This window comes from Miniopterus schreibersii, assembly GCF_964146895.1.
Source record: "Miniopterus schreibersii genome assembly, chromosome: 6".
Taxonomy (NCBI): Eukaryota; Metazoa; Chordata; class Mammalia; order Chiroptera; family Miniopteridae; genus Miniopterus; species Miniopterus schreibersii.
The window spans coordinates 68653017-68666844 of NC_138107.1; the positions used below are offsets into that span (position 1 = coordinate 68653017).

The window sequence follows — 13828 nt, forward strand, 5'->3', positions numbered from 1 at the left end:
TTTAATAAAAATATACAGGTAAGTGACATACAGCTTAGAACAATCACAGTTGCCTTTATTTTTGGAGTATTCTCAACATATTTAAAAATGTATCTGGGATAGAGGAACCCATTTTGATTTATTATATGTTAAGCACTAAACATATATGCATCTCATTTAATCCTCGTAACAACACTATAAAAAATGAAACACCATTTATTGAGTGCTTACCGTATCCTGCACAATGCCGAGTGCATTTTCTAATACACTTACACCAACATCATTGAGTGTGTAATATGACCCCCATTTTACAAATAAGGAAATGGACGCCCAGGCAGATTAAGAAACCTGCCCATGATCCCATGGCCCGAAAACAGCAAAGCTTCAATTTGAACCTAGGCATGTCTGTTTCAAAACACCAAGTATACTTATACCCAACTCTTATGCTATACGACATCCTTATGTTCCAGGTGAGGAAACTGAGGCCCAGGGAATTCAAAACCTGCACGAAATCACGTGCAGTAAGTGGTAGAACAGGAATTAAACTCAGGATTGCCTAATTGCAAAACCCATAAAGATATGATAGTGTTTTTATTGTCAACAGTACAAGTATCTATTTTTATTGTTGAACTCTGAGGAAAGAAGGGGGATGTTGTATAACTCTGCACCTGTAGTATATTGGCTCATTACCTTCTTTGTGTCCCATTCCCTTCTGTCCACCCTTCCACATTTTTGTGTGAATTTGATTCTAACCTTTTGATGAGATACTATATTATGAAAATAAATTATATACGGAAGGAAATCAGACTAAAACTGAGAGATGAAAAATTTCAGCACAAGGAAACTTTGAGTCTGAGTTAGAGAAATAAAGGGATAAAATTAGAACAGTGTTTATTTATTTGCTTTTCTTTAGTTCTCCAGTTTGTTCCAGAAAGGATTTTAGACAGGACTTTTAAAAGTAGCTATTATCTTTCCTCTTTTGTTCCCAATTCAAATGCAGTCATTCTCCTGAATTTTGCCCCAGTTCACTGAAAAGCAAAACATCTGCTGTTGAGAAACACACTCAAAAAGTTTTTTAAATGGAAAGAATACAAAGAGGATCCAGGAAAGGAGGGGATTAAAGAGAACTAAATATGTCCCATTCCTTTAAAAAGTGTGCTTTAAAGTTCCTAACTCTTGCATCGCAGAAGTCTCTTTTTCTTGCTAACTCTTAGAACTTTAATATATAAGGACACAAAATTAATCTAACTTGTTAGAACTGAAAGAAACCAGAAAGCATCTGGATTCATACACCTGCTCATCTGTGGGATGAGAAAACCATGTCTCAATGACACCAAAAGACTTGCCTGTATCCCTCAGGCAAAACTAACTTGTCAAGCCAAGGCTTCCACAGTCATTTGTGTTGCAGCACCAGAGTCTGTATGCCCTTGGAAGACACGCATCTCCAGCCAAGAGTGAGGAACATGCGAATGATTCTTAATCCTGGCTGCTTACTAGACCCTCCTTGGAGTTTTGAAACAAACCCTGGCCCTACTCTCCACCAATTGAATTTGAATCTCTGGGGTGGAGCCCCGGATCAGTATTTAATGCTCCTCAGATGATCTGTGTGCAGCCAGGGTTGAGAACCACTGAAATAGGCCCCACAGAGCTCCACTTGGAGCTCAGGTGTGGCCTCCACTGGGGTGTTTTTCTTTGTCCCGCTACCTTTCCAGGGAAGAGGCATAGTAATAGGGGAAGTCGGGTGTGTATTACAGTAAACTTCACCTGCAGCACTCACCTTTAAATTTGTCTATCATATTGGATATCATATGTTTCTCCAATTCAAGTGCTGGTTCTTAACTTTTTTCTTCTTAGACTTGTTTTAAATGTTTGCTTGAGATATAAAGTAGAGCTAGGAACTCAAAATTTGTGTAGTTTTTATACACACACAGTCACATTGCAAACAAATATACCAGTAAAATAACAATATATATATCCAAGGATGAAATCCATGTAATGAAAATCCAATTTTATTCCACAGTCAGCATGCTAAAGAATTGGAACAATCCACACTGTATAATATTCTTAGATACACCTTGAATTGTTTCTTCAAGTTATACTTAAGTGAATTCCTCAACCATAATTTCCAGATCTTATTTGGTGAAATGGAAAAATCAACCTTGATTTTTAATAATATGAATAAACTTATTTAAAAAGATCAATACATCCAGGATAAGACAAACAAGACTCAAAATATTTCAACTGCTATGCCCAGTTGTATCAGCTCCTCAAAGCTGAGACGATGTTAGGTCTCATTAGACTGTCTTATAGGCTGTGATAGAAGTGGAGACTCTTAAGTGCCTAATTGAGGTTCTTGCACATTATCTGAATCAAAATAAACCAGGAGAATGCTGACTATTGATTCCTTTCTCTTTGTAAGGGACTTCTTTGCATATTCACTAGGGAGGACCTAGTCCAGAACCAAAAGGATGCAGGGGCGTGAAGAAATTATTCACCCAATAGTTTTTCCTCTGCTTATTGAGCAATCACTTTTCTTTTAACAATGGGAACAAGATATCGCGTGAAAAAAATCCTACAGAGCCACAGCGATAAAACAGTCCCTTTATTATCTTCAGTGGTATCTAAAAATCTAACTCCTAACTCTCACTCATAAATCAGTGTCTGATGAAAGCGGCAGCTCTACATGCAGAGAGGACTGAGCCCAGAACGTACTACTGTTCTCATTCTCCAAAGAGAACGAGAGCTGCGGGCTTCTCTCAGGTTTTTATTGCAAAATGGAAGAAAAAAAATAGATCAGGGAAAGATAAATTTTATTAGTGGCCTAATATTCCCAAGACACGTAGGGCTTTTATTATCTTGAATTTCTTACTTTTATAGTCTTTCGATTATACTGATATAAATAATGCAACCGTGATGCTATTTTATTTATAATTTTTTCTGAGTCTTGGACAATTGCTAGTTATCCATCAAGCACAATAGAAGTATATTTTAGGTTGTAAATAACATTGGAATTCTCTCTTTACTTCATATGACAATTTTATTTAAAAAGAAATCTCTTTCTCAGGAAAGAGAGGACTAATTGAAGCATTTTCAGGCTGAATGGTGTATGCAAATGAGAGCTTTCTGTTACTAAAATCCGATGGCACGGCTGCTGCCTGGATGCTCTAGGGACCAGGCCGAGAGGCACGTTAGGAATCAAAATTGGCACTTGTGTTTGTAAGGGATACTGCCTTTAATACAGGTGGGGGGGGGAGTCCTTCCTTTGAATTACACTGAGAACCCGAGTGTGGCTCCAGCGAGATTTCTCAGTTGGCTGCTCTAATTGGCTCCTTTTTCTTTCAGACATGCACGCCGGGATTTTACCGACTGCGCTCTGGGCCGGGCGGTCGCACGCCTGGGCCAGCCCTGGGCACCTGTGTTCCGTGTCAGTGTAATGGACACAGCAGCCTCTGTGACCCCGAGACCTCCGTATGCCAGGTATTCACCTGAGCCTTTCTCGAGCAAGGTTCATGTGTTCATTTCTCTTCACACATGCTAGATGCCATGTGCAGAGGCCAGCTAAACTTCAGGAAGTGTGTGAGTGTGTGTGTGTGAAATAAAACATGCAGGCAAAAACACATCTATCATATTAAACATTTTTTAAGTTGGGTCAATGCGGGGAAAAGGCGAACATCTGTAATACTTTCAACAATAAAATAAATTTTAAAAAATTTAGGATAATGAAACAAATATAAAAAAAAGAAATGATAATTGGAAAAACGACTAAGCATGTCAAGAAACAGGATATTAACAGCATCTTAGAACAACAGCTGAGGATGCAACTATTTACATAAAAATCACATGAGGGTTTTTTCTGATTATAAACAAAAATAAGCTTTTTATAAGAAATTTGAAAATTATAGAGAAGTATTAAGAAAAAAAATTAAAATAATCTAAAATGCAATTTAAGATAGAGATTTAATATTTTAGATATTTCCTACCAAATTTATGCATGTGTTTATAAATATTATTTAATAACGTAAGTGCAGTTTTATGTACTTATTTTTAAATGTACATATGATGAGCATATTATATTGCTAGATGGTTTCTAAAATCTTTACACTCTTTGTCCAGCTGGGCGTGGCTGAGCGGTTGAGCGTCGACCTGGGATCCAGGAGATCGGGGTTTGATTCCCGGTCAGGGCACATGCCCAGGTTGTGGGCTTGATCCCCAGCAGGGGGTGCGCAGGAGGCAGCCGATCAATGACTCTCTCATCATTGATGTTTTTCTCTCTCTCTCTCCCTCTTCCTTCCTCTCTCTGAAATCAATAAAGATATGTTTTTTTAAAAAAATTAAAATATTTACGGTCTTTGATAAGATATTCCATAATTTAACCATTTCCCTTAGAATTCCAGCTCTCTTATTAGATAGTAGGTTGGTTGGTTGGTTGGTTGGTTGGTTGGTTGGTTGGTTAGTTAGTTAGTTAGTTAGTTAATTTTGGTATGTTCCTCCTAGCAGTCTACTCTACCATCTCTATCCTGCCTTGGAACAGTTGACTCTCAAGAAGTTCAGGTTTCCCTTGTCACCACCTAGCATCCCCCAGACTCTCTCGTCCTCTCGCAGTCCTGGAGATCTCCTTTGCTGAGCCCATTTCCCACCTCTCCTCATCTGATGCCCTTCCATCAAGCCTGGTGGGACTCATGCTCACACATCAACAAAATTCCCCCCTTATCCCCCATTGCCCTCAATGTTTTCCTCTCTCCTTGCCCACCACCCGCCGCTTCCCCTGTAGTGCCCCCCAGTGGTGACCATTGTTTTCTCTCGCCCCCTATTTATTCCCGAGCCTGACGGTGGGGCAGGTGTCCTTGCTCATCAATTCCACTTGCATGTCACCCACCTTTTTGTATCTGCGCCCAGTCATTCTGACTCTTCCATGACTTTGGATGAATGAACTGTTCTTGTTTCTAGAAAAGGTCAAGTGTGCCACGTATGCCCTAAGGCCCTGCCCTCTCTCCCACTCAAGGACATCACTCGGCTCATATCTATTCTCTCTTCCCTTCTTCATTATCACATTTTTTAGTTCATCTTCTATCTTAAAAAAACAAAAACTCTCTTGACTCTCACTTTCCCTCTTGATTTCTACCATTTCATTCTTCTCTTTCTATACAGTGAAGAGTTATTTATACTCTGCCTACAATTTCTCTACCATTCTCTCTTGAACTACTAAAACCAGGACTTGACTTCCACCACTATCCTGAAATCAAAGACTAGTGTTCAGCTATCGGTCTTCATTTTAATTGATCTCTTAGCAGCATTTGCTACTCTGAATCACCCATTCTTCTCCAAACTTTTTGTTCAGCTTGCTTCCCGGGACATGATGTTCTTGGGATTTTCAAGTTGGAAGTTGGCTCCTTCTCAGTCTTTATTGTTTGTTCCTCATTACCAGAAACCTACATACCGGTGTTCCCAGAGTCAGTCCTTGGAGCAATTTGCCTCTCTAACTGCACTCATTCCCATGGTGATTGCATCCAGGCACATGACATTCAATACCTATACTGAGATTCCACAGTATATACCATTATTTCTATGATTAAATTTTAGATCCAGCTCTAATCTTTCTAGAATTTACTGTGGTGTGGGAAGCCTCTTCAAGTATATATTACTTTAAAGAAACGTTTTATTTATTAATACTTCATTTTCTCCTTGATACAACATGTTATACGAATATATACAAATTTGTTACATCCATATTAAGATGTTTAAAGAATCATCTATTCTGTCCTACTTACCTTGTAGTTCTAATTACAGTGCTCTGGATTACCTTTATTTTATACTAAGTTATAATATCTGGTCAAGCAGGCACTTTATCACTCTTCCTTTCCTAATTTTCTTAACTGCATGTATTTATATATTTTTCCAGAGGAGACTTTGATTCACTATTTCAGTCTTTTCACCAACAAATGTTACTAGAATTTTTATTGGAATTGCGTTAAACCAATGTGTAAAGAATTGCTATCTTTACACTGTTTGGTTATTGTCTCTCAACCCAGGAACATGCTACTCTTCTCTATCAAACGTGTTGTGTTTCACAGTAAGCTCTTTTGGTATTATTTATATAGGGCATTCATTTCTGATATTAAACTTGTTGCTGTGAATCTTACATTTTCATTTCAATGGTGAACACTACATTCTTTGTTTCAATATGTTTACTAAATGCTCATTACTGGTAAACTTTAACAGAATAGATTTTTTTTTTTTTTTGCATGTATTGATATCCAATTACTTTTTTTAATCCTAGAGTTCCTCAGTTGATTCTTTCAGTTATTTTTATGTCTTATAATAATATTATTTGCAAATACTTATAACTGTGCTTTTCCTTGCCAGGAGCTTTATCCAGTATAATAATTTCATATTCTTGTGTTGATTAAGTCTTCCAGAATATGTTAAATAAGAAGGTAGCCACTTCCTATCTTATTCCTGATTTTGATATGAATGCCTCAGGCCTTTTACTGCAAAGTATAATGCTAGTGGTTAGTTTAAGATAAATATTTTTATCATGTTAAGAAAACTTCTTTTGATTTATGGCTTCTTAAAGATTCCTTTTTTCAATCAAGTAGGATATTAAATTTATCATATGCTTATTTATGAGGAGTGTAGTGGAGGTAAAGGTGTTTTTAAGATATGATCATATAGCCTTTCTTGCCTTAAATAGAATGGTGAATGATAATATTGATTAGATGAATAACTGACTGATACTGACCATCCTTGAATTCCTGAAATAATTATTGCTTGGTTTCAGTGTAGTATTATTTCACCAGTCTGCTGTCTGGTAAAGTTAAATAGATAATTTTAGGGGTTAATTTATACATTTTTTATCACTAACAATAAGCTCTCCTGAACCTATAGAAGACAGTATTGAGGGCAAGCTTTGGAGAAGCCAGACCAGGATTCAAATGCAGTCTTTCTATCACTTTTTTTTTAACTTTATTTTTATTAAATATATAAGAGTGACATTGGTTAATAAAATTATATATGTTTCAAGTGTACAATTCTATAACACATCATCTGTATATTACATTGTGAGTTCACCATACAAAGTCAAATACACATTCTTAACTAGACTTAAGTGCATTTATTTTTCTTATGCAATCTTCACTGGTATTTTTTAACAGAGTTATATATACTTCATATGATTAATTTAGAAGAATTCATAAAGGATACAGTTTATTTATTTATTTATTTATTTTAGAATGAAAGTTGTTGTTTATACATTTTCCTCTTTGGACCAATTGACTATTATAGCTATTTTTGTGCCTTAAGAATCTTAAATATAGATCTATTTTCTGAGGTATCTCTAGATACAGTGAAAAATAAATATGTATGCGCTTCAAATATGCACAGCTAGTACAGATTGTTGTGCTCTGAATTATCATCTGTTCCTTCAGGGAATTTACAACTTTCAAATTTAGGCAACTTTGTTCATCTCTGAAACAGCCCTTTGAGGGCTGTTTGGCTATTGTTTTTTTTTTTGCTTTAACTGAGGAAACTGAAGCATACTGATTTCTTTTCTAGTATAGTGTGGATCCCAGTTTAATACCATATCCTTTACACAGGGCAATGCCTCTACTTTGATAGAGTGGTCACAAACATGACTCTGGGGTCACTGCCTTCATTCAAACCCTGGCTTCCTCCCCTATGGGCTGTGGGAGCCTAGGCAGTTTATATAACCTCATTGGGGTCTTAGTTTTCTCATTTATTAAATAAAGATAATAATGGTGCCCAGACATAGAGTTTTTATAGGGAGTCAATGAAGTATTTAGCACATGGTAAGCTCCATAGAAGTGATAGTGATGATGATGATTATGATGATGGCGATAAAGATGATAATTATTATACATGTTCTCTACCATTTATGGTCTAAGAACCAATCAAATAATAATTAATTAAAACATGTAAAAACTATTATTATCTCTGTCACTATGCTAGACCTGCTCACTTATATATATATATTTTTCTTTATACCTTTCTTCAAGAATATGGGGTAGAGAAGAAACAAAACTATAGAAAACTTTGCAGGCTAATTATTTCAACTGCTAAATAAAATCCGCATCACTTTGTAACTATTCTCTTCATAATTCATAATGACACTTACAAGAGAGGTGTTGCTTCATCCTAGTCATTAGTAAATCCTACACATAGGCATGTTATTATTAATAGCTCAGTGACTGGTACCCCATTAAGGAAAATTTTCATCAAAATGGGAGAGTAAAATCTAAGTGATATTGATCCCCAAGCCAGGACAGGGGAAGGAGGTAAGCAAACTAACACTAATTAGTACACACACAGACTCTCTCAGATAGATTGATTGATTGATAGATACACAGCTTTTCAGAATTTATATATAATACATATAATTATCTATCTATCTATCTACACACATATAATCTCATTTAATCATCACTACACTCCTATGGTTGGTATTATTTCTCCACTATTTCACATGGGAATATCAGTCTCAGCTCGCTGAAATAACTTTCTCAAGACCAAATAGTTTTCAAAAATATATTTTTACTCTATCACAACTCATTTTAACATGAAAAGAAAAAATAAATCTTTATTATTGATGTGCCCTGTTGTCTTACATGCCATCAGTATCTGTGGTTAAGCAATTAGCCCTATCTATCTTCAGTAAATGGACTCATAATGGACTCTACTGTTAAGCAGTTTCATAAACCCTTTCTTATTTATTCTACCTAAAAACCTTACCACAATAGGGTTTGTTAGCATTTTATTACAACTCTGAAAATTAATGCTAAGAAAATTTAAGTAACCTACAAAAATGCTACCTACAGCCTGTGAGAAAGAGTAAACACACTTTTAGCTAATTAAATGAGTTTAACTTTGAAGGCCCAGGTGAATTATATTCTAGAGTACTGATAGAATCTGCAGATGTGATTAAAAGCCACATATGAAAATGTGAAATTTGTCACAGGATAGGAAGAAGTGACATGCCATTCCAGGTTTTATAAATGAAAAAATATATAGGAAAAAGACTGAATTTGATCTCCAGTAAAATTTAAGAGCTGCTTACTTAACCAAAAACTATCAAGTGTAGATAAAAGAAACAGTGCTCAGTAGGAATTAGAATATGTTCACTCAAAATAAAACATATCAAAGTAATTGCTAGAGTTACTATATATATATATATATATATATATAGACACCCGCACACTACCTCAGACTGTAGTTTCCTGAATCCCATTATAATATCAAATTCATCAGAAAGTGTGATGCATCATATATTAAATTCAGCAAATATAATGGCAGTTACCACATGCCCAACCCTATGTATATTCCGGGACCAATGCTGACTACTGTAGATTTTTCTCAGTTCTTCAGTTTATGAGGTAGACAGAATGATTCTTTCTTTCACAGTTGATGAACTGATGCTGAGAGAATGTCAATAATTTGCTCAACTCATAAGCCTGCAAGGGTCAGATCTATGATTCAAACTGGTGCATTTAAATAGGCATTGACAGAATGTTTCATGATATCCTCAAAAAGGTTGAAAACATGATCCAGATAGTAATCAGTTAACAGGGTATAGAAGTTACTGAACAATGTGACCTAGAATAATCTCTAGAGATGTTCCCAATGATGAAGCATTGGCTTTGTGTTTGACCCTGTCATGGTCAAAATCTGTATCAGTGATTTGGGTGAGTTCTATCAAATATTCAGATGACATAAAGCTGGAAGTGTTATCTAATGTGTTGGATAGTGGTCAGGAATCAAAAGGAGCCTGACAGGTGGAACTATACGATGAAATTAATAGAAATGGTTTTGAACTGAGGTAGGTCCACTTGTCTATTCATTCTTGAGGCATTGGTTAATAAGTATTTCTAATTCATAGGCATTGTGGTAGGTGCTAGGAATGTAAGAATGAGGAATGCTTGGGCCTTGCCCCCTAGGTGCTTATAGTCTAACATTTGAGGAAAAAAGAAATACACAGGAAATAACACATAATAGCAATTCCCATGAAACAGAAGTTTTTACTTGACTACAGATTCACTTCTATAAATTCAGATCAAGGAAGGAAGTACATTCAGTATATTTGCAAATAATAGGTAGAGACTTATAATCTCTATTTTAAGAGAAATCCTGAGTAACCAGGATTGTTAAATGTTTAGCTTAAAAAAAAAAAGATATTTAACTTGAAAAAAGATTTAGGAAGTAATAGCATTGTTGAGCTGTTTAAGGGTTTTTCCTGGGAAATGAAAATTTGATTAATCTGCATAGCTTCAGACAGCAGAACTTGGATCACTGACTGAAAATTAGAGTGAAACTTACTTTTATTCATCAAAAGGGAAATTTCGTAGCTTATAGTTAGTTATACGAGATGAAAAGGGCTGCCTTATAAGAATTCATGTATTTAATAATATATCAAGGAAAGTGTGGAGGTAACCCTATAAGGAAAGCAGGTTAGGTTAAGTAAGTTCTAACATTAGGTCTAACATGCTATATTATTAATATTGTAGTCATTTGATTTAGTAGAAAAAATATGTATTTCTAATTTTCCCATGTGCAAAAAATACAAATATTATATTCTAATCTATTATTGAAAAAATACTAGCACAAATCACTCTTGAGAATATAATTGAACTTCTCAATATGCACCTAAAATATAGAAATATGTTCTAAAGATTTATTTCTATCCAAGAGAAATATTATCAGAAATATTATGTCTACTACATCAAAACAGACAGGAAAGTCATATGAAAGGTCTATGTCAAAAAGTTTCAAAAATAGTATCATGATTTATGTGTTGTGTTTGTGGACCTAACCAGAACATTTGATTCCGTTAACCAAGTTTAGTACGTCGGCAACCCTTTGAAAGATTGACTCTTCAGAGAAGGTCAAAATATTTGCAGGCTCTGTGAAGAAATTATAGAGTAGTAGGTATGAGAGGAGCAAACCATATTTTTGAGTATGTATTATTTCTAGTAATAATTAACATTATCTTTGAGTGTTTTATTGTTAGTAATGTTACATTAATTTATATAAAATAATTATACAGTGATTTATTTTATTTTTTTTTTACAAAAGCAAAATGCTGATAATTATTGTTCAAGATCCCATGTATTTTTTGGCACATGTTCATTTCTATAACTATAAAATATGTGCTTAAAACTCTCCCCAGTTAACACTTATTCATCCTTTGACACCTTGCTGAATGAATTTATAGATAATTATTTTGTCTTAGAACCATTCTTCCTCACTGCGCTACTGTTAAATACGGAATGACTGTTTTATTGCTAAAATATAGTGGTTCCTTTGGATGGCTGAGTTCAAGAGAGGACCATGATATTTAAATCAATATGAAAATACAACAAATCATCTTGCCCTGCTAACCACCTTTTCTGTCAAATCATTAGACTTGAATCTTGAACTTTTGCATCCTAAGAAGCCTAACCAGTTTTATCTATACTTCCTAGAAAGAGCATTCATTCAGTCATTCATTCCAAATAGTCATTGAATGTCTACGATGTCTCAGTCACAGTGTTGAATTGAAGGATCATTTAGCCCAGACTTAGGGCATCAGGGAATATTGATCAGAGAAGGTAACATTAACAATGAGAGCTGAAATAAATAGTTACTAGCCAGGTAAAGGGGAGAAAAAACACTTCAGAAAAGGGATTTTCATATGAAAAGTCCCAGAAGTAAGAGAAAGCATTACATAATTTGAGAATTTGGCTTTAGCGTAGTGTGCAAAGGTTATGGTAGCTAGATGTAAGCCTGGATGGGTAAGTAGGGCCAGATTGTAAAGGTCTTTCTTGCCATGCTAGAGTCTGTCATTCTTCCTGAGGTCAATGGGGAACCTGTGCAGGCTTTCAAGCAAGAAAGTGGCATGGCTTGATATGTTCTGTAGAGTGGTCACTCTGATTGTAGTGTGGGGAAATTACTGGACCAGAACATTTTAAAGCAGGATCTTTAGCTGATCTAATAAGATAAAAGATGGCAATGGCCAGATAAAAACAGTAGCAGCAAGGAAGTAGAGAAACAGTAATAGAATCATGGAATTACGGTGATCAAATAGATACCTGGGATGAGGGAGGCCTCTACGAGCTATCCAAGAAGCAATTAGAAATATAAGTCTAGAAATCATTAGCGATACCTGGGCTGAATATATATAATTTACAGTTTGGGGCACATGATAGCTGAAGTTACAGTAATGGATGAAATCACCAAGGTAGAAGGTATAGGCAAGAAAGAGATGAGAGTCAAAGGTAGAATCAAGGACACCAGTCTCACTAAACAGAAAGAGAGTGAAGAGTCCATGAAGAAGAAGAAAAAAGAGAAGCCATAGAAGTAGGAGAGAAATCAATCAATTGTACTATTAAGAAACCACAAGGAGAGTTATTTCAAAGAAAGAGTGGCCACAAATATCAGCTGCCGGAGAAAGTTCATATATCATGAAGACTGATTATTGTCAGTAAGTTTTAATTTAGCAACATAGATTTTATGCATGAGCCTGGAAACGTGTTTCATGTGAAATCAGAAGCCTGTTTAAAGGATGAATGGGAGATGAGGAATTAAAGACGCAGGAATGTAAACGATGCTTTTAAAAAGCTCATCAAAGATAGCAGGAAAGTGGCCAAAGAACTTGAGACCTCAGAGGATTTTTTTTTTTTTAAGATAGGAAGGATTTGGCCAACCTCAAGTGTCAATGGGAAGAAGCCAGCAAGAAAGGAGGAAATGCCGATGCTGGAGAAAATGGGAGGCGAGGGCAAGGAAATCAGAGTTTAAGAAGAGAGTCCCTTTAGACAAAGGTCAAAACACCACTTCCTATGGACATAAATAAATATTAAAGGATGGAAAATAATGCAGGCAAGAGAGTGAGTTGTTTGGCTCTGAGGGAGCACCGAAAGGAGGAATTTCTCTTCTCTGAAAATAAGGGCTATCCTCTGCTGAAAGGATGGTGGAGAATTAGAATATATGAGAATTGTATCCTACTATATCAAAAAACTTGATTTTACATTAAGGTATGAATTACATCTGCAAGTGACACGATATGTTTTCAAATGCATCACTAAAAATGTAAAAGAAAACTTCAGTGGTCTAAAATTCATTGAGGTAATGTTAATGTTATGGTTTCTCCTCCTGGGAATAAAATAAACTAACTCTCAAAAGGAGTGAATAGAAGTTCTAAAAACTAATTTTAATTCCATTGAAATTTCTGTAGAAAAAATTATTTCAGTTACTGTTTATCATGAATGACCACACACCATACCAAATATTGTCTGGCCATTAGAAAACACATGAAAAATATACAGTATATGTGCTTCTTGATTAAGTGAAGCAAAGAGCCCAGCATATAGGATATGGTTCACACACAGTATAGAGCCTAGAGGTGTCTCTGTGGCACCAGCTGAGTTAATCAAGAGACTGGTTCACTATACACCTGTTTTGTAACTGACTTTTTTGCTTCCCAACTTTTCTTTTGATATTTTTTATAAGTCACCCTCTGACCACTCCAAATCCTGTCTTAGAAAGTCAAGCTAAAATCCAATTCAAAATTCCTTCTATTTTCTCCTGTTTCTCAATTTCCAAAGTCAAAGTTACATTTCCACTAAACAGCAGTCAATATTGCACTCTTCATGTGCAATCTAAAGAACAAAATAAATGAACAAACAAAATAGAAGTAGAGAACAGACTGATGGTTGCCAGAGAAGAAGGGTTTTGGGGGTCTAGATGCAAACGTTGAAGATATTAAGAAGTACGAATATAGTCACATGAATGTAAAGTACAGCATAGGATGCTGTAGTCAATAATATTGTAAGAATGCTGTATTGTGCTAGGTGAGTAGAATGTT

At 35.5% G+C, this 13828-nt stretch overlaps 1 protein-coding gene across 6 annotated transcripts in view; it reads left to right on the forward strand.

The window, feature by feature from the left end:
* LAMA2 (laminin subunit alpha 2) overlaps nucleotides 1-13828 on the forward strand; it is a 459384-nt gene that overhangs the window by 316485 nt on the left and 129071 nt on the right. For all 6 annotated transcript variants that reach the window (XM_081140004.1, XM_081140000.1, XM_081140002.1 and 3 more), the window contains one exon: nucleotides 3322-3456. In XM_081140004.1, coding sequence (XP_080996130.1) covers nucleotides 3322-3456 — 135 coding nt within the window. The remainder of the gene's footprint in view (nucleotides 1-3321; nucleotides 3457-13828) is intronic.